This window comes from Phyllopteryx taeniolatus, unplaced genomic scaffold, assembly GCF_024500385.1.
Source record: "Phyllopteryx taeniolatus isolate TA_2022b unplaced genomic scaffold, UOR_Ptae_1.2 contig_68, whole genome shotgun sequence".
Taxonomy (NCBI): Eukaryota; Metazoa; Chordata; class Actinopteri; order Syngnathiformes; family Syngnathidae; genus Phyllopteryx; species Phyllopteryx taeniolatus.
Window position 1 is genome coordinate 53777 of NW_026903646.1, and position 20923 is coordinate 74699.

Sequence of the window (20923 nt, forward strand, 5' to 3'; positions counted from 1 at the left end):
ACATGTAATTCAAAAATTCCCTCAAATGAATTAAGAAGCGACTGTTGTCGAATTCCATAGCGAAGTTTGTGTGTAATAATGACGTTGAAATTAAAGTTATAAAAGATATTTTAAAAAGACCACCAAAAGAAAATGGAATGTTAGTAAACAATTGATTAAAATTTATAAACCCTAAAACAAGACGTTTCAAAAGCATGTATCAACAGAAGACACAATCATTATGCAATAGTAAATAGAGCAAGATTTATTGGGCCATCAAACACAAAAGGAAGATCAACCATAGTTGTTTTGTTTAATCTTCAGTGCAACAACACGCAAGTATTACACGCCAGCATCGTCTCAAATTACCCAAACATCCGCCAGACAACTTTTGATGTACGGTTAAGTTGGACGAGCGTTCCGAATTCGCGCTACTACACAAGAGCAGGAAAGCAAACCCCAACAGTACTGGATTGAAAAACAAAACACACATATGAACCTCACCACTGTGAGAAGCCATAGCACAAGAACGTATTGGACATTAGCCGGACAACAAAATCGACAACGAAAATTATCAAAGAGCGCTTTCAACCACACTGGAGGTTTGTTATGACGATCATCTTACCACACTACAAAACAAAATCGTGAATTCCAGAATTAGCTGTACCAACTTCTTCCTCCTCATAACCAAACGTTTTCCTTCACTCCTCATCGACATGGTGACACTCTTCACCGTCATTCTCTCATGTTTTTCACATGCTCCATCGGATGGAGCGGCTGCGAATGGATGACGATACCGAGGAGGTTGATTGGTAGGGAACACCACAGATAACTATGGAGAAGCCTATCATCACGAAGAGGTGAAGACAATGAGCAGGCTCGCAGCTCACCCACAAGCATTCGACACCCAAACTCACGTGGTACGCGGGACGAACGTTTGAATCTAACAAGAAGGCACAACTTCACTGAGATATTGTCCTACTTAACTTGAAGAAGCATGTGACCAATGGAGGGACTTCCTGATGAGAACAGTGCATTCACCTCATGGTTAGCACGCCCCCTACCGTACCTAAGACAGGCACATACAATCTGCACACTTTTCCTCGTAGGCCACCTTTCCTCTTCTCACACATTCTCATCGATCTTTGATCTAACTCCTTCTTATTCACCCTCATCACACAAACACACTCTTTTCAATCTGTCAATGATTGTCTTCATACTTTCCTCCTCACAAACGCATCCCTTCAACTTGTTTCTTTTCCATAATGTGTTCCTCTCACACATCATCTAGCTAATTTTTCACCCACACAGACACATTCTCTCCAATCTTTTATCCTTTTCCTAAAACCGACATACCGACCTTTTTCCTCTTCCCTCCTCTTACATATTTCTGCCAACTGTTGTTCCTCTCACACATTCTCTCTCCCCTAACATCTTTTTCCTCCTCTCTCCACACTACCCACCTCTCTCCGTCTCTGCCCCCTTCTCACACCTGTGACCACGTCTTCCCTCTGCCGCAGAGCTACCCACCGGTGTCTCCTCCTCCAGAAAAGACCGCCGTCCACACCGGTCCACCTGCCACGCGACGTTATCTACCCCATCCCTCGGGCCGCCCTGATTTTGGAGGAAGTACTGCGAGGAGTCTCCACGAGGGACGTGGTGACTGTAGATCACCCTCCGCAACCACGACGGAACCTTCCAATTGACGGCCGCCCTATGAAAGCGGAGGTTACCGATGAAGCCGAGGGCCGCTACGAATGCTTGAATACCAGCAGACCGGCGAGGCTACTGACAACGTCGTCAATGCTGGAGAGAAGAAGCATCCTGAGCACCGCGCGCATCGCTAAGGGTGACCGACGCACAGATCGCGCGCGTCGTAACGAACGCCACCAATACATACGTTTTCCCCTTCTTTCTTCACACTCTGTGCGAAGAGGAAGAAAAGATGAAGATGGCTCTGGCCGTCTCTGTCCCCGCAGGCGGTCCTCGCTCTGGCGGCGGCGTGCGGTCTCGTGTCCACGTCCAAAGCATTACAAAAGTCAGACGAGGTGAGGGACGCCGACGTTCCAGCTCTGTAGGGGAAGATTAATGTGCCCATCGTGACCTTTGGTGTCTCTGTTTTCTTGCAATGCCAAATACGAGTCCATCTTGTAAGTCAAAAACGACTTCTGTTCCTTTGAAGAGTCCGCGGGTCGTCAAAAGCGGTCGATCTAAGGTTCGGAAGCTGACCTTTGCTACAAAAGTTGCCACAGATGAGTCGCAACAAAGACAGCCGTGGAACGACGGACTACTTGAATGATCGACTACGCTAACGTGTGTGGAAAAAGGGAACCTTGCTCCTAAGGCGAGAAACCCGAAACGCGAATGGAAGTCAATTAGATTGGTGAAAAAGTACGACTTAGTTCACACAGTGTCCTTGGGGCCCTCAACGGCGAAGCGTGCCAAATCCGCACTCGGGTACATTCGATTGAATCTCGTCCTTCGCTTCGACAAAGATCCTTTCGGCCCCGATATGCCACCGTGTGGCTCCCAAACCTCATTTTAAATATTAATATGGTTTGGGGCTGACGAAATGACAGGGAATAACAGAAGCAAATCCATCCATCCATATTTCTGATCCCCGCTCTTCCTCCCAAGGGTCGCGGGCGTGCTGAGCCTATCCACCTCTTGTCCCATCGTGCAGAAGGCGGTAACAAAACCCTGAACGAGGTTGCCACCCAATCGCATGGCATACTAGAAAACTAACAACCATTACACACTGCACAGACATGTCTCTACGTTCAATTTAGCTTCCCCTCTAATCAATATTCCCCAACAACCGAATTCCTGAATGAGGACTTGTAAATATGTCGGCTAATAACTGTAGCGATCCAAAAGAAATTCCCCACCAACACTCTCCGAATACATGAAGTAGACGAAATGTCCCAAACCGCAGCTCAAAGTACGAGTGAAGATGAGTCAGATGCGGCCGTCGTGGAGCAAATGTTCCTTCCTTCGCACATCAGACTTGTGTCATCATTCACATCTCATTCATCGCAGCCTCCGACGCCGATTCCGAGCCGCGCCTCCGAGCCCGCTGCCCGACGCCCGCTTCGCGAGTGAGTACGTCAGCCGCCGTCGCACGTGATGTTCGCCGACGCGACATCCGCTCGTGTTCTCGGGGTACGCTTTCGCCAGGTGCGTTCACGTGCTCTTCTTCGTGCAGGTGTCGAACACGAGAGAGACGTCTCATCGAGCGCTTCTCTTCACGCTTTTGTATTGTTCTACACGCAGACAATTATGTGCAATGATGATGTATCTGAGAAGTCACAGAATTTGCTGCTTGGTGTCTCGGGTGAGACCGTTATAGAGTCGATGGGGTTGCTTTCTTCGTCCGTTAAGTTGTCAAAATCTGCGCGTCCACAACCTGAGAGGATTTCTTTCTTCTTTCGTTGTAATACAAGCACATGAATAGCTACGATGAATAGATATCACAACGAGTCGATAGCTGGTATTGCCTCGCACTCCTATCTATCATTCCAAAATGAATATTATAATCCTGATATGGAATCACTACAACAAACAACTCAGTCAATTTTACTTTGCCCAAATGTGACAATGTTAGTTGATTTGCGTTTGGTTTTGGAACTTGAGATTGAGATTTGGACCATAGAACGGATGATCGAAAAAGATGAGTCCGTTCAGATTTGACACATTTTTAGTAGGCATATTCTGCCCTCCCGGAACATACACGTGTTTCGTGTTGATGAAAGTCCAGCAGTCGCCAGGCCGAAAGCCGGTCCAAACCCTATAGTCCGACGGTGCCGGGCTCGCTGACAAACAATTGTGCGTCATTCTGCAGCACCAAACTTGAACTTTCACATTTCTGTTTGAAGCGTTTGGTCGCGCCTCATAAAAACAAGCAAGGACAAAAAGATGATTTGGCCGTTCCACACGAAATGCACACATTTTCTTATCACCCTCTAACATACAATTGTTCATATAAGTATTTTTGTTTTTGACTGAAATGTCAAAATTTGTATTTATTTATCACATGACCTTTTATATTATTTTTATACACTGGTAAGTGAAGACTACGAAGCAGTTATAAGTGCCACCTTAAACAAAAGGACAAAAAACAATACAAAAACAAGAACATCCAAGGTACCCCACCCGTCCCAAACAAATACCCAAAAAGCCCCATCCCCACCACCAAATACACACCAAAGCTACCCCCCTACCAACCCCCCGACCTAAACACCAACCAGCACAACCACGCCCACCCAGTGCAACCTAAAACCAACAACCCACACTCCAAAATCGCACCAAGAACACCAAATCAAATAAGGCCAAACATTTAATGCAAAAACCAAAAAAATCCTTGTGTAAAACCTGGTGAAACAAGCGGCTTTGTGAAGACAAAAAAGCAAAGAAAAACAAAGCAAAATAAGATTGATGCTAATCAACACAAGCACGATACCAAGATACAAAATATCATTGAAATCTAACAAACATCCCTTTCGTATATCACAGTGAGTTGTTCGAGTAAACCAAACAATGAGACCAAGTTATACCGATAACCCAACCAAAATTTAGACGGTAAGATCACTCATCTTAAACAATGTTACCAACGTAGATTGATAGTCGCTTGTGTCTTGCAGGCGGTTCGTGCAACCGCGGCGCCCGCCAGGCGGCGTCCTCGCAGTTCGCGTTTTCTTCGCCAACGAAGAAGACGCAAACAAGATGGAGACTGGTGCCCGACCGCCGCAGATACTTCCCATTCGTTTCGCAAAACAATTATATTGGGATCAAGTACATAACCGCACCGAAGGTCGTTACACGTCGAAGAGGGATACTCTTGTCGTCGTCACCGTTGTTTGGACGATTTATTCCCCGCACACCTACCGTCACAATCTCTCACGTCAGCTGAGAATGCCGGTTGTGAGCATGCTAAAGCTAAGCTTTGTGCTAGCGATGCGACGTCTTAATTTGTTGTTAGCGTCGTTGAATACACATTATGAATATAAAATAAAACAAAATAGAAAAAACACCACCACATTATTCGTATCGAATACGTGTATGACTGCGAAACAAACAAAACTAACAAAAAAACCGGCACGAAGTTATGCGACACGAAGCACAGAGCCGGTAAATGGTGTGTTGTATGTTGTATGTGTAGTGGGAAACAAAATGTGCAAAGTCCATAATGCTGCTAGCTTTGTGAATACAGCTGACTTCTTCGCTGCGTGACGAATATATTTGTGGCGTTTGAAACAACGATGCGGGTACGATGTGGAACATGTGTCGATCCAACAGAGATCGAGCGACAGCGCGACTGCTGGACGCTGTTTGCAATCGCCTCGCGACTCTAATAGCGCAGTCATACGCATTGTTATCTCTATATTATATTGATTCTGCCGACTTCTTATATCTTATCTTTTGAATCATGAAACCGCTCGGCAAGGGTGTCAAGAGCTGTCTTCGTATTATTGCACAGGGCTAAGTACTTACGTACCAGTAGAGGACAGTGAGACGTCCTTCGATAGTATTGTGTTAGACATTCCGACATTGGTCCGACTCCGTATCCCCCCAGTCATGCATGCACAGTGTCTTCCTCAGCTCTCCTCCATCCAACTTCCTGTGATGAACCTGCATAAACTAGCAACCTCCAATATCAGTAAAGTGTTTAATCAAAGTTCAGAATTGGACTACTAACCTCCCGTTCGGATACATCACGCATCAATGTGTCCACTTTACCCAGGCACCCTTCTTCGATAGCTGTCTGCGGTTCGCCGGCAGTAGATGTTACTGGTAGGAGTCAGTACAGCAAAGTTCCTAGAGGCTCCTCGCCCAGCAAATACACAACAACAGGAATACAAACCACCATTGCAGAGGCCCAGCTGACGAGTCCTGTAAACAAGTCCTTGAATAAATTAATCACACCTCTGCAAAAGATGTTCCTGCCGGGACTCCAGAATTCCTGCCTTCATATCCTAGAGAAGGGCCAAGTCGACAATGGTCACCAAACATTGATATGATTTCCATAAATAACGAATCACATGTTAACACCGATAATTCATTGTTAACACGTTTCCCAACAGCGGCAATGTCAATAGACCAAGAATCACATAAGAATCGGCGTTAAGTCAGCACTCCCATAACCTGCAATAAATCCATTTGTGTGCTTACCCAATCGGCGGATCTAAATTTGTAATTCGCGAGCTATGAAACTTGCGCAGCCTCCTGAGGCTTTTTGTTTTTAACGCAATTAATATCCCACTTCCCTCGTTCCTGTTTGGGCAAAAACCGCCTCCTCCCCTGCCATCACGTAACTCGTATTTGAAAGTTGATCGGTTTGAACTCACTATTACAATCGCTACACGTGGTTTTCCTCCTCAGTACCGCGATATTCCTGCGAGATTGACGATTTAAAAATAGCTCTGGTACCGACTGATTTCTTATTATTACTCCCCGGGTGTACAATAAACGGCTTGCTACACCCACGTCACTGCGCATGATCTTCCCCTGATTCCTCTACCAGTCTGCAGGTATCCTTCATTGCTTTTTGCCTAATTTCCAATATCACATCTGCCAAATCCTCAAATCAAGTCACCCTCTTCCACGTCGGACCAGATTCATTCGTCGATCAATGCCCCCCTTTCTATATTACCCCAGCCCAAAGTCAGGAGGGTTGACCCCATAGGGCCCAAATACAGTAGATGGTCTTGGTCCATCGATATTTCCACGTGCAGCGTAGGAGGCTTAGTGAGGCATTTGCTAACAAACTACTAACAGACTCATTAACCAATCAAGTTGGAGGGCTGCTCCTTTCTGACCTCTCTCTTTCAACCCCTACCCACGTTGAATATACATTTTGAAGTGGAATTCTATCGGAGGACTGCATGACCTCATACTCCCATAACGGCAAAAATATTTCTAGCCATAATTTCTCCCACAATCCTATCGAGTGCCTCTGCCCACCCCACTGACTCGGGAGATTTCTGACTCTGAGTAAAATGTAACCCTCCTTGTACTGAAAACTCCTAAATATCTGCCCTGCCTAGCCTTTCCCATTTGTTGCTGTTCAAGGGCAGGTGACCTGCTTAATACCAATTACCAAATGACCTCAAGTGTGTCCCCACCATCAGCTGCTCTTTGTCTTTCCAGCTTTCCGCCGTCTCCACCACAAAGTCCTTTCCTTGGCTCTCTTTCTGTCATGAGAAACATCCTTCATATAGATGCGATCGTCAGGTTGACGAGTCTCTCTCAGTCTCTCGTGACAAATAATAACAGTTGCGCCCCCCTTCCTGGCTTCACGGCATTGCTTTTGTCTTTGTTATTGTTGCGGATAAACTGAAAAGCCGAAACCGGCGACCGACCTGCGGCTGAGAGGGGACACACTGGGTTCTCACTTGTCAATAATAACCATGCACAACGTGAAAAGGCGATAGACCAGTGGATGCAGAGGGGAGGGAATTGTGGGAGAATTCGACCCAAACCAGTTTCTGAGACCAGGATCGCGGATCCTGTGAAGCGAGACATCGGAGCCCAGTCTCCAGGTCCTGGTTCAGCCTCTCGGTTTGGCCGTTGGTTTCAGGATGAAACCCAGATGACAGACTGACGGTAGCACCTATGAGATTGCAAAACTCCTTCCAAAATTGCGAAATGAATTGGGGACCCCGATCAGACACCACATTCTTGGGGAAACCATGGAACTTGAAAACGCGATTAATCATTAGCTCGGCAGTGTCTTTAGCTGAGGGGAGTTTTGGAAGTGCAATGAAGTGTGCCATCTTAGAGAACCTGTCAACAACTGTAAGAATGGTGGTATTGCCTTTAGAGGCCGGTAATCCTGTCACAAAGTCTACGGAAATGTCTGACCAAGGACGTTGTGGTATTGGCAGGGGTCGCAACTCCCCAGGAGGACGTTGATGAGAGGGCTTGTTAGCAGCACATACCTGGCAAGCATTGACGTAATCGATAACATCCCTCCTAACATTAGGCCACCAAAAGCGCTGTTCGACCACTGATTGCGTCTCGGCAATGCCTGGGTGACATACATCTAACGAGGATGGAGTTGACTAAGTTTGCGTCAGAACCGGAGTCAATTAATACAGGTGTATGAATTTCTTGATCAGGAGAGCATAGTGTCACTCTCGGAAGAACCCGTGTAGGGTCCTCCTTCATGAAATTCAGACTCACCTCTCCTGTGCCCTTGCTATCGGCACCGGCAACTTTGACGTGACAGTTGCTCACGGAATGACCCAACTGACCGCAGTAGAAGCAGCGCCCTTCCCTCAGCCGGCGTTGACGTTCCTCAGGGGAGAGACGGAACCTGCCCAGTTGCGTGGGTTCATCCGTGGGGACGCTAGCCAGTGGGTTGAGACCGGAACCAGGGGATCTGCCTTGGTTCGGCTGGTCACCGAGCCTCGTCCTCCAAGTGTGCGGTGACGCAGCCCTCCGCCGATCTCCATCCAGCTCGCGATCCAAAAGCCTCTTGTCGATTTTAACGGCGAGAGCGATGAGAGTGTCCAAGTCGGTCGGCAGGTCTAGCGGGACGTTCTGGAAGAGTCCCCCCAGCGCGCTGCACTCCCTCTCCATGGTCTCCATCTCGGCTCACTGGGCGTGCGCGTTATCCATCAAGAAGTCATTTTAAAAATATATATATATGTATAAATGAATAATAATGAACCAAAGCGAGCGACGAGGCCGAGCGGGGCCGCGCGTGCACCGGCTGCGGGGTAAGCGGCTCTTCTGGCGTTCTCTCCCCGGCTGACGGAGCTCCGAAGGCGGGGATGGAGGCGCTGTCCCCGCGGGGAGAAGGAGGTGAGCCGTGGGGGAGCGACCGGGGACGACCGCCGCCATCAACGTCGTCATCTTGCGCTTCCTCTTCCACACGCGTCGGGAACGCGCCTGTCTGTCAGGGAAGACGTGACCGCGCCACCTCATCCACACGCAGCATCAGCACTGGGGCGCCCCAAGGTTGTGTCCTCTCTCCGCTGCTCTTCTCTCTCTACACGAACGACTGCACCTCAGCGAACCCGACTGTCAAACTCCTGAAGTTTGCAGATGACACCGCTGTCATCGACAGGAAGCGGAGCGCCCGGAGCTGCGGTGCGGCCGACACAACCTGGAGCTGAACACGCTCAAGACTGTAGAGATGATCGTGGACTTCAGGAGGCATCCTTCGCCACAGCTGCCCCTCACGTTGTCCAGCCGCCTTGTGTCAACCGTCGAGACCTTCAAGTTCCTGGGAATTACAATCTCCCAGGACCTGAAGTGGGCGACCAACATCAACTCCGTCCTCAAAAAGCCCAGCAGAGGATGTACTTCCTGCGGCTTCCGAGAAAGCACGGCCTGCCACCGGAGCTGCTGAGACAGTTCTACACAGCGGTCGTCGAATCGGTCCTGTGTTCTTCCATCACGGTCTGGTTTGGCGCTGCTACAAAAAAGGACAAACTCCGACTGCAGCGGACAATCAAAACTGCTGAAAGGATTGTCGGCACCCCCCTACCCACCCTTGAGGACTTGCACGCTGCCAGAACTAAGACAAGGGCGTGCAAAATCCTCTCGGACCCTGCGCACCCCGGTCACCAGCTCTTCCAGCTCCTTCCCTCAGGTAGGCGCTACCGATCAATGCAAACTAGAACTAGTAGACATTCCAACAGCTTCTTCCCTCTTGCGATCAACTTCTTAAACAGCTAACCTATAATTCCATTACAACAAGCTGGCAATTTTTTTGACTTGAGTTCTTTATGTCTCCAAAGTGTTCTGTAAATTGACTGTCTGTTGTACTAGAGCGGCTCCAACTACCGGAGACAAATTCCTTGTGTGTTTTGGACATACTTGGCAAATAAAGATGATTCTGATTCTGATAACAACAAAAAATAATTTTTATATAAGAGAAAATTCTCACTCTTCCATCATTCCAATATTTTTGATCTTGGGAAAAAAAATAATCTAGTTTAAAGATGACTGTTTTTTCAAACAGCTCATGTTTTATTTCGGGAAAAATGGCTTATAAGATTGACTTGGATTTAAGGCAAATTAGGGAATGTTTTGCTGTTGCTGCTTTGTCGTCAGATTCGTCTTCCGTCCAAGCCCTACGCCACGTTGCCCGTCTACACTTTGGGCCCCAGCGCGCCGGCTAAAGACGAAGCGGGCGCATCTTCGGCCTCATCCGAGTCGTTCGGGTCGGCGCGGAACCGCCGAAGCGTCTCCAAGTCCGTTTTCTCCATTTCAAAAGAAAAAAACATCCCTCGAGCTAACAAAGATGATTTATTACTTTAGATGCAGTACAGGATTTCTATGCAAGTCTTGTATAGATTATATATATTTTTCTAATTAAAAAGAATGTAAAAAAAAAAAAAAAAAGTTCAATTTATCACTAATAAAAAAAAATTGTGATAAAATTCTAAAATATTTGAATCGTAGACCAATTGAAAATTATAGTGGGATATTTTTAGTTTTTAGATACGAATAGATTTTTATTTAACAAAGAGAAAATAGCTTGAAAATATAAACTTTTCTGTCACATTCAATTTACATAATTACAAAAAAGACAAGTTTTACGGAGCCCCCCTGGTGCCAAGGTATGAGAAAAATAAAAATCATTGATAATCTGTACCCTCAGTTTCGTAATCCGTACCCTCAGTTTAACAAATGTCTGGGGCTCCGTATACCTACGTATATCTGTCAAGTGAAGTACATTCTATTTGTATGTTATATTCTTACTGGTGTGAATTCTGAGTTGAGTTCTCGCCGCAGAAGCGCAAGTTCGCAGACAGACAAATGCGTCCGTGATGGATCAAGCAATGCAAGTATCTTGTCTGCAGTTATTCACCTTTTTGTTTCACGATAACGATTTGTTGGGGCTACTTACTGCCGGACTGAGCTACTGGGTTCTGCTAAGGTGCTCCAGTATATGCTAAAACATATGGCTAATACACACCCAGAGAATCACATTCAAATTCAAACATTCATTTGATTGATTGAGGAATGTTGTCCGCGTTACATGGCCCTTTTACAAATGAGCAGAATCATATTGCCAAGTTCAAGTACTTTTCCTCTTGTTGTGTCTTCAAAGTTTGCCATGGTTATTCAATGAAGCGTAGTGTCCTCTGGTTGTCAAGTGTAAGCCATTTCATGCTCATCAATTGCAGGTAGGCTGTGGTCTGATGATAATGATCACGGTGATTATGCCAATACCCATAAAATATGTGTGGTCATTTACTGAATTTATAGAAAATTGAATTGTGAAACCAATGCCATGTGTGATAGACTAAACTGCAAACTATACTACAAAAATGGAATGCAGAGATTGAACTCCAGACGTGCTAATATACACACAGGGCAGATTCACTCATTTTGCACATTGTTGAGTTTGACAGGAACCTTATTTTTGTTTCGCAGGATGGATTCAAATTTTCGAAAATTCCTTCAAGAGCAAAGAAGGTCATTGCCACCTTTATTGAAGAGAAGCTATGTACCCCCTTGTAAACATTTGTCATTTCATCGAGCTGTATCTTCAAGGCAATGTTTTTGCTTCATATACGTGCAGTGTGAAATGGTTGATTTTTTTTTGGGGGGGGGGGGAGTTTGTAAACGTGCAATATCACTCTCAGTAATCAGGGTTTATGTGGTGAAGTGAAGTTGCACACCAGTTATTTTTGGCAGGTGGTGAGTCTAGTACACAGTGTAAATCAAGAAGTACATCAACTATTTGACATGAAAGAAATAGCCTAACTCTAGTAATTGAGTGCATGCACCAATGACCTCGTTTGTGAATATCTCTGTCATCAATGTAAGTGTGTGGCAAGGCAGTCATGTGAACCACAATGTACATTAGGTATGGGTTATATACAGTGTGCTATGAGGCAATGCAATCTTGAAATGTGAACAGTGGGAAATGTTGATCAGCTGTTTCGTACAGTAGTTTCTGGCAGCTCGATCAGAAAAAAGAGCTCTGTTATTGTCAATCATTTCTCTACCTGCCTTTAACAAACACGTTTTACTCTCTAGGCTTGTAACTCATTATGTTTCAGAATGATTGATGGTCATGCTATTGCAGTATTGCTACAGCTTCTTGTTGAATTACAAATGTTCTTCTTTGTTCCTCAGATCGATTGCTACGCTGTCCATGCAATGACAGATCATTGTTGACACGGATGCTGTCTTCAGACATACCTTTGCTGATTATGCCACTTATGATGTTGATGACCCCCTCGACGACGCCGTCCCCACGGAGCTCTTAGAAGTGGAAAATTCACCTCCAACCCAAGAATCAAGTAACAAAGCTTAAGATGCACAGGGGAAATGTTTTCACTGAGTTGAATATGGCCTTTCAAAATGGCAGTGTATCTGTTGATGAGCTGCTGGCGGAGATCGAAATGGTCCAACCCAATGGTTCAATGGAACAAGGAGAAGACAATGGTGGCTTGTTACGCGATGCATTAAGTGAGTACTGGGAGACATTCTTCACTAAATGCACCCATGGAGGCACAATGAAGATACCGATGACACGACATGACGTGAAAGACGAATGGGTTAACACAGCGAAAGTCATGGTCCTGGGATACAACACGGTTCAGTATTTTCCCACAGCATTTTGTATTGTCTCGGCCTTGAACCGATGGAGAAGGACCTGCTTTTGGCATTTTTCGACACAATTCCCTCTGAAGAAAAGGAAGTGGCTGAACAAGCAATGAATGATTTTCTGTCTGTCGCTGGATCTGAGGAGTGGATAGATTTCCTTGACACTCGTGAGGTTAAAGTTGTTGTCAATAAGGGGAATGTGAAGAAAACTTTGATTGAGGTGGCACACAAAGAACTTGTTCAAGATCCTGCATATATTGCAGAGTGTTGGTCCAGTGTACTGAAGGAACTAAAATTACCCCGAGGAGGACTGGATGAAGTATATGCTGGCCTTACCCCGACACCAAGAAGAGTAATCGACATGTTACAGCATGAAAGCCTCAACATGAAGGAAATGCAGCGTTTCGAATATCTGAAAAAAATTCACCAGGAGTTGCAATGAACGGCAGCTGAGGAAACTGTACAGGTAATATTTTCATCTTTTCAATTCATTATAGTTCTGTAATTGGTTTTGACTCCTTAAATATATTCAATATTGTTGACCTGAATTACCAAGGAGGATAATGTTTTTGCTGGCATTTGTCAGTTGGTCTGTATGCAAATCACCTCAAAGTACAACATGGATTTCAGACAAAGTAGGTATTATGATGAGGAACAAGTGATTATATTTGTGTATGCATCCAGATATTTATGCTTCAAGTGTCAACCTTTTTCTGAAAATGCCTGATTCCTCAAGATGTACTCTTGGTGTGATGAGTACACAGAACGAGCAAAACCAACAATGAGAGAGCATGAATCGAAAGTGACAGCCACATGGGTTCTCGAGTGTGGAGTGTTTGGTGTATGTGGTGTGGAACTAATATCTTTTTTTTTTTTTTTGTCCAAAGGTACAGATCTTTTAGTTGCTCAGAAGATCTATGTGCGATTCTTCGAGCCAGAGAACACATTTACAAGGAGACCAATGTCACATACGTGTGGCTGTGTTCTGGAGTTGCCCAACAACTATGGGTTGTTGCCAACTACCCTGAGTTGGCAGAGGAGTTTGATAGTATACTTCATGCAAACATGCGGGTGATGGACATAATTTCGTTTTCATTGTAACACAACATCTTTGTTCCCCTATCTATCTGAAGGATAGCAAGTTAAGCCAGCTGTTCTTTTAGCTGTATTTTAATTTAAATAGTTAAAAACCTTTGATAAACCCAGATACTGTTGCATTTGATGGACAGTTCGGTAGCTACCTTGTCCAGAATGTGTTTTGGGGTCTTTTATAATGTACTGTGGTATGATCAGATAATTATTTTTGGCTGATGATGCACTTTTATGTGGTACATTGTGATATACACTTGCGCTGAAAGTTGGGTCAAACACCTCTATTCATACCAGCCAGAGTGTCTACTTGTTTACACGGAGTTGACATTGTTTACATTACATTTGCACATTGTTTTTGACAAAAGAAGCCCTTTTGGTGTGGTTACACACAACTTTAACTGGTATTGTCATGCAAGTTTGAAGTACTTTTTTTTTTTTTTCTCCTTTTATAAAACCGTTCTACTGCTCTTACTGCAAGTTGTACTGTGCATATTTTCATAAAGCAGGTTTCAGGGTAATACTGTCGATCGCACTACCATGGTGCCTTGTTATACACTGATTGTATAAAAATAAATGTTCCAATCTGAAAAATGTTTCTGTGTGGAGACAGCCAAATTCACTCAGTTCGCACAGACTATGTAGATATTGTCTACAGTCTACAGCTTTAAGGTCGTCACCTCGTTACTGCCCGATTTGCCAACGTGCATTCGCGTAAACTTGATCGCCTCGTTTCATTGGTCATTGCGCCATCCTCCCAGAAATGTGCAGTATACTGAGGATATACCTAAGGATCAAAATACAGTTTGTACTCAAGCTGGTTTAGCTACCTGAACCAGTAGAAGACAGTTGGTTTTATTCTTCAAACTTCTTTTCATTACCACACACATTTATAGCAACAGACTTAAATGTTCACAATTGGTGATTGTGACATGTTGTCTGAATTACTCACTGCATGCCTGATGGAGGTTTATAGCTACATATTTTGATCACAAAAATCAGCAATTTGGGTGGCAATATCAAGGCGAATACACGTAATAATGATGTCATAGAATATATACAATGAAAAGTATGGCGTGAAATGAACTGCAACAACAAAACATTTCATAAACCCATATATGTCCATGGCCATATATCCATCGACTGGGACTTGAAGGTTGTTCTGCGCCATTATATGTGTACAGAGAGTGAACACATCAGCATCACAAGCAACATCATTGCGGTGGATGCAGTCACCTTCACACCTCATAAAGTCCTCCTCACCAACTTGCCACAAAAGGTCCCGGGTGCCACACAGCTCAGGTGCCATGAACATTGCATGAGGCCGACCATGAGGCACCCGCTCGTGCTTGGATGGACGAATCAGATGGCGCTTCCACACTTCCTTGGTGGAATCCAACTCATCCTACAGGGGTTACAAAAAGAAGTGTCATAACAAATGGGTTAACGGAACAATATACCATAAAAACTTCAAATTGACACCTTTTATGAAAGGAGCATCTCATTGAAGTGTACAATCGCACCTCTACTAATGTGGATGGATGCCTTCTGTAATCTTGTGGCAAAGTGAGAGTGAAGGAAAAAATCTCACAGCAGTTTCAACATCTTTCATAAAAACTTCACTGAGGTCAAACCAGCTTCCGTGTCCATATTGAGGTCAACTTGTACATTTTTATAAGTATACCGTAATCATAGTTGAAACAATGACCGTTAGAGCACGACCATATTTGTGGCTAGACATAATCCTCTTTGTAATAACAACCTATTTTAAAAAGTAGCATGTATTTACTTTCCAGTCAGCAGAGACTTGCATAGCCATCAGATCCCGACCAGTAGAGTAATGTCTGACATCTTAACAGTTCACCACTGACAACAGGGGTGTGTTGACTTTTTATATCCTTTGTAACCTCTCCTTACCTCTTTTTTAATAGTTGTGATATTGACTGTCTTTACTGTATTAACAGAAATAAAAATGTCCTGTAAATTAAATACATACATACCCGTGCATCCGTTTTCTGTACCGCTTCTCCTCACGTGGGTCGCGGGCGTGCAGGAGCCTATCCCAGCTATCTTCGGGCGAGAGGCGGGGTACACCCTGAACTGGTCACCAGCCAATCACAGGGCACATAGAAACAAACAACCATTCACACCTACGGGCAATTTAGAGTCTTCAATCACCCTAGCATGCATGTTTTTGGGAGGTAGAAGCAAGCCCCCTTTTGAGCTAATACAGCCACGAGTCTTTTGGGGGAATGATGCAACAAGTTTTTCACACCTGGATTTGGGGATCCTCTGCCATTCCTCTTTGCAGATCCTCTCCAGTTCTGTCAGGTTGGATGGCGAACGTTGGTGGGCAGCCATTTTCAGGTCTTTCCAGAGATGCTCAATTGGGTTTAAGTCAGGGCTCTGGCTGGGCCATTCAAAAACAGTCACGGAGTTGATCGGAAGCCACTCCTTCGGTATTTTAGCTGTGTGCTTCGGGTCATTGTAATCATAAATGATAAAGATAATACAAACTATAATAATAAATAATGAATAACAAATCAATAATATTATAGTATTATAAAATAACAATAGTATAATCAAACATAGCTGGACTCCAATGAAGGTGTAGAACCATTTTAAGGATGATCAGTAGAAATGGACAGCAGCCGAGTTCAATATATGAGTGTCACAGCAAAGGGTCTGAATACTTATGGCTGTGTGATATTTCAGTTTTTTTTTTTTTTTTAATAAAACAGCAAACATTTCAACAATTAAGTTTTTTTTTGCTGTGTACATGAATGAGGAAAATGATTAATAAATGATTTTAACAAATGGCTGCAATGTAACAAAGAGGGAAAAAATGAAGGGGGTCTGAAAACTTTCCGTACCCACTGTACATACCGATTTTCTTAATTGAATGAATCATTTTGATGACGGGTGTCCTTTTTTAGCTTTAGCTAGTACCAGCTGTCCTCAAAAATGTTGGTGCACGTGCCCGTCAAGGCCTACCATGCCAAAAGAATCAAATCCAGTGAGACTGCAGCGTAAGTACAATTTGTTTCTAAACTTCTAGAAATTGCTCCTTACCAATGATTTATTGTTATTGTTATTTTGAGGGGCAAAGGTTTAATATGTTTGCCAATGGGCAATGCCATTGAACTTTTTCAATTCAAAGTCCCATTCCTGGGAAGAAAAATATCAAAGAGCACATTTGTAACTTTGCCATGATATGGCACAGAGGATGGCCAACATGAAGTAAGCACATGCAAAATGCCTGTGAAATGTTGCTACTTGCCTGTATTAAACCAAGGAAGCAAAACAACATGAGGTTCTTGTCCAGTCGGTCGGCATCAAAATGTCCTTCATCCTTCAGTCTGCGGAAGAGGTCCCGCCGGAATTCCGCACACTCTCGACGGAGAAAGCCCCACCGACTCTCGATTCTCTGATTCGATGTGCTTCTCCCAACAACAAAGCTCTTGTCACCAGCATGAACATCATTGTGGGTCCCACGAAGGAAACGCTGCATAGCTCGGATGGAACTGTTTTCTGTCCCCATGTCAGATCTCACCATGCGCGCACATCCACCGAATTCCTTCATGGTTTCAATAAAGTAGCCACTGATGACTTTTGGATCACTGCTTGTATGGTATGCATTCAGCCACAGAATTCGCCTTGAAAAACCATCAACGGCTCCACTGATACAAATGCCCAATGGTTTTAATTTGTCATACGAATCCACATGCCAGACAAAATTTGGACCCCGTGCAGTCGTCTTCTCCTTCTAAATTCGGTGCCCTCTGGGTCCATCGTGGAAAGGAGCAGGCGTACATCTTCCTTACGTACGTGCAGCCCCCTGTCTTTGCATTTTGTGTGCATCCACCTGTAGCCATGCAAAGCCCCTGAGCCTTGTAGCTCCTCCCTGATAAAGTCCACAACTGCCTCTGGGTGGTCATAATAGATTCGGCGGAACAATCCATGCTTCTTCACAATTCGTTTGAGGGTCCTCAAACTAAGATCAATCCTGTGTTTGGAGCTCAGCACGTGCAGAATGTGTTTGTAGGTAAGTCCCGAATGAAAGTAAAGCTCTAAGAGCTCTTGTTGATCCGTAATGGATACCAGTACTTGTCAAAATGGATAAAAATAACACAATCGTGGAACTGCTCTCTACTGCCATCGAAGCTGCCACAACTGCTCTGACACAATGCGGTAACGCACACGTCACGCTGTCCAATTTAGTCGAAAAATCAGCTTATCACCGTATTGTTGTGTAAGTACGGAGGTCATGCAATCGCTTTTCCAATCTACCATTTGAATGAATGTTTTATCATGACATTTGGAAGGCCTAGCGCAGCACTGGACACCAAATGTTGTTTCATGTCACAGAAGGCCTTTTCTGCCTCTGTACTCCATTAAACAGGTGATGTCATTTGAAGGTTGTCTTCAGACAGGAATTTGGACAATGGTGCAACAATTTCTGCATAGTTTGGAATCCATGCTCTACAATAAGTCGTCAGACCTAAAAACGATTATTATATGTTTCTTCGTCTGTGTTTTGAAGACTATAGCTTTCCTGTCTTCTAATATAGTGCTTCCTCCTACACTTAAATTAGGGCTGAGATATTTGACTTGCATTTTACACCATTGCAATTTATTTTTGTTAACTTTATGTCCCTCTTCTTCTAGATGATGCAGTAAGGCCAATGAATCTTTGCATGTCTCTCCATCTGGAGTTGCCAGAAGACATGCGTGTTGTCATAAGTTGGGAATAAATGGTTGGACTTTCACAGTAACCTTGCGGTAATCTAGTAAATGTATATTTTTTTTCCTCAAATGTGAATGCAAACCAAAATGGACTGTTCTTTTCTATTGGTACAGAAAAGAATGCATTACTTATGTCCACTACTGTAAACACAGTAGCGTGTGGTCTTAATGAATTTAACAATGTGTGTGGATCTGGTACGCATGCTGCAGTATTTACTGCCTGTAAGTCTCCGACCCACTGAAGGTGGTTACATGGTGATTCTGGACACTCCACTATAACTCCTGCCTTCATTAGTGCTTCAATTACCGGTTTGATTCCTTCATGTGCATCTGGTATTAATGGATATTGACGAATCCCTGGTCTATATTCTGTTTTGGGTCTAATTTGTACTGGTAAAGCCCCTTTAATAAGGCCCACATCATTTTTTCCTTGTTCATCTTTTTGGATTTTTCAGTTATTGCAGCGTACACAAATAAACGTCTCCGAGAGAGCTCCGTTTAGCGTTCATGTTTGCCGTCTTTCTCAGGTTCAGCAAGTCGGGCACGGGTGACGACGACGGCGGCGACGACGCGTCACCTCCGACCCGGGGCGACCTGGACCTCCCCGAGGAGCTGACGGAGGACTGGGCGTCCATGGAGGTGTGCGTGGACTGCAAGAAGTTCATCACGGAGATCATCTCGTCCAGCAAGCGCAGCCTGTGCGTGGCCAGCAAGCGGGCGCGCCTCCACCGCCGGACTCGCTCCTTCTACCGCAGCTCGTCCGCCTCCGGCGACTTCCGTCGCTCGCCGCGCATCGCCATCCACGAGGCGTAGACCGGGGGAACCCGCAAAAGACGTCGCGGGTTCTTCCCGCTCGCCAGAGTCGGTTCCCGCGCTCGGGAAAACGTTGGAGGATGCTAAAGCGGAGAAAAGGAAGGACGGACTAAATGGCTGTACATAGCGTCCGAGCTCAGCCCAGCAAGTTTTCCTCGTTAGCACTCAGGAACAACAAGCGATTGTCGAGACCCTCAGGTCGCCTTCCTCCAACCAAGCCACCTTTTTTTTCTTCTTTTTTTCTTCTTTTCATGCTGCAATTTCCCAACCCCCCTTTTTTATTTGTACAATTATACCAAATAATCACTTTTGACGACGGCTTTCACGGTGGAAATGGCAACAAACAAACAAACAAACTTTTTTCCCTTTTTTTTTTTGGTCCACATTTTTTTTTTATCATTCCAATTATACCAAGTCATCATTTTTGATGACTTCTTCCATGGTGGAAATGGTACAAAAAAGATGCCCCCCCCCACCCCCATTGGAGCTTTTTTCCACCCTTTTTATTAGCTCAATTACAGCAAAATATTTTTGGCTACTTTTCACATGGAAATGGCCAAAAATACATCTGCTTTATCCCACATTGGAGCTTCCCCCCCCCCCCACACACTTTTTAAATGTATTTATTTATTTAGTTTAAATGAGGTCAATCATACCAAATAATTATTTTTTGACTACAACTCCCATAGCAGAAATGGCAGCGTTTGTTTTTTCCCCCAGAATTATTGCCAAATTGGAGTATTTATTTTCACTTTTTTTTATTAAACCAGTTACATTAAATAAAAATATACTTTATTTCGTAATAGTAGCAATGCCAGATTTACATTTTTTCTTTTTTGTCCCACTCCACCAAACCAAATCATTTTCCTTCTCTGATGGTGGAAATGCCCGCTTCCCCTTTTTAAAATATATATAATTTTGCCCCCCCACAAAAATCTCAAAATGATTGCTCAATTCCACCCAAAATTATGTTTAAGTTTAAATTCCTCCGATTACGCCAACTATAAGCACTTCTCTAATTTACAGATTTTTTTTCCCAATTTTTTGTATATTTTTTTTTTGTCAACGTGATTTTTGAAAAGTGTGCCCGGTGCCAAACTGCAGTTTGTTTTCTGCTTGTACATAGTGTACATGTATTGAGTGCTGCGGACTCATTGGCTGCTGCTTCTGCGAATGTTGTACATGCTGTATTGCGCAAAATGCTCCAGATTTAATACGACTTTTATTTGTTTTAAGAGGATCAAATGTTTATGTCAAATCAAAGTCTTTCTTTTATGTGTTGAAAAAAAAAAAACCCTCCTGGGTCTATTTATTTATGTCGGGCTTTTGTCTTCATAATTATTCATTTGTTCCGCACGAATGAAGGATGAATTCAACGTCAGCCGTTCACACAGAACAAATGTGGTTGTTGAAGATGTCACATGACCTTTTCTGATGCTTGAAGAAAAACACCAAACCAGCCGGGCCTGTTCTCAATGACGCTCATGTTCCCACCCAAGCTGATTTGAAGTTTTAGGCTGCTGCCAGGAATGTGTGCATGCTTCTGTCTCTTTTTTGTTTTTAAACGACAATAAAAACATTGATTTCTTATGCTTGACTGCATTGTTTGCCATTCTTTTTCTGGAATATACAACTTCATTCTTAGTTTTTATTGTGACTTACTCATAAAAATCAAACTTTGTAGAACACTGAAACATCCATAGGTGTACTTGCATATCTCAAA

General features: G+C 44.1%; 1 protein-coding gene across 1 annotated transcript; it reads left to right on the plus strand.

Moving 5' to 3' along the window:
- Nucleotides 1–1499: 1499 nt before the first annotated feature.
- Nucleotides 1500–20790, plus strand: LOC133473936 (uncharacterized; the record flags this gene model as incomplete). Its single annotated transcript, XM_061765385.1, has 8 exons — nucleotides 1500–1828; nucleotides 1914–2027; nucleotides 3019–3077; nucleotides 3185–3234; nucleotides 4620–4711; nucleotides 9336–9577; nucleotides 10042–10181; nucleotides 18915–20790. Coding segments are annotated over 8 exons (1312 nt in total), but the record flags the coding sequence as incomplete, so codon positions are not given.
- Nucleotides 20791–20923: the final 133 nt, after the last annotated feature.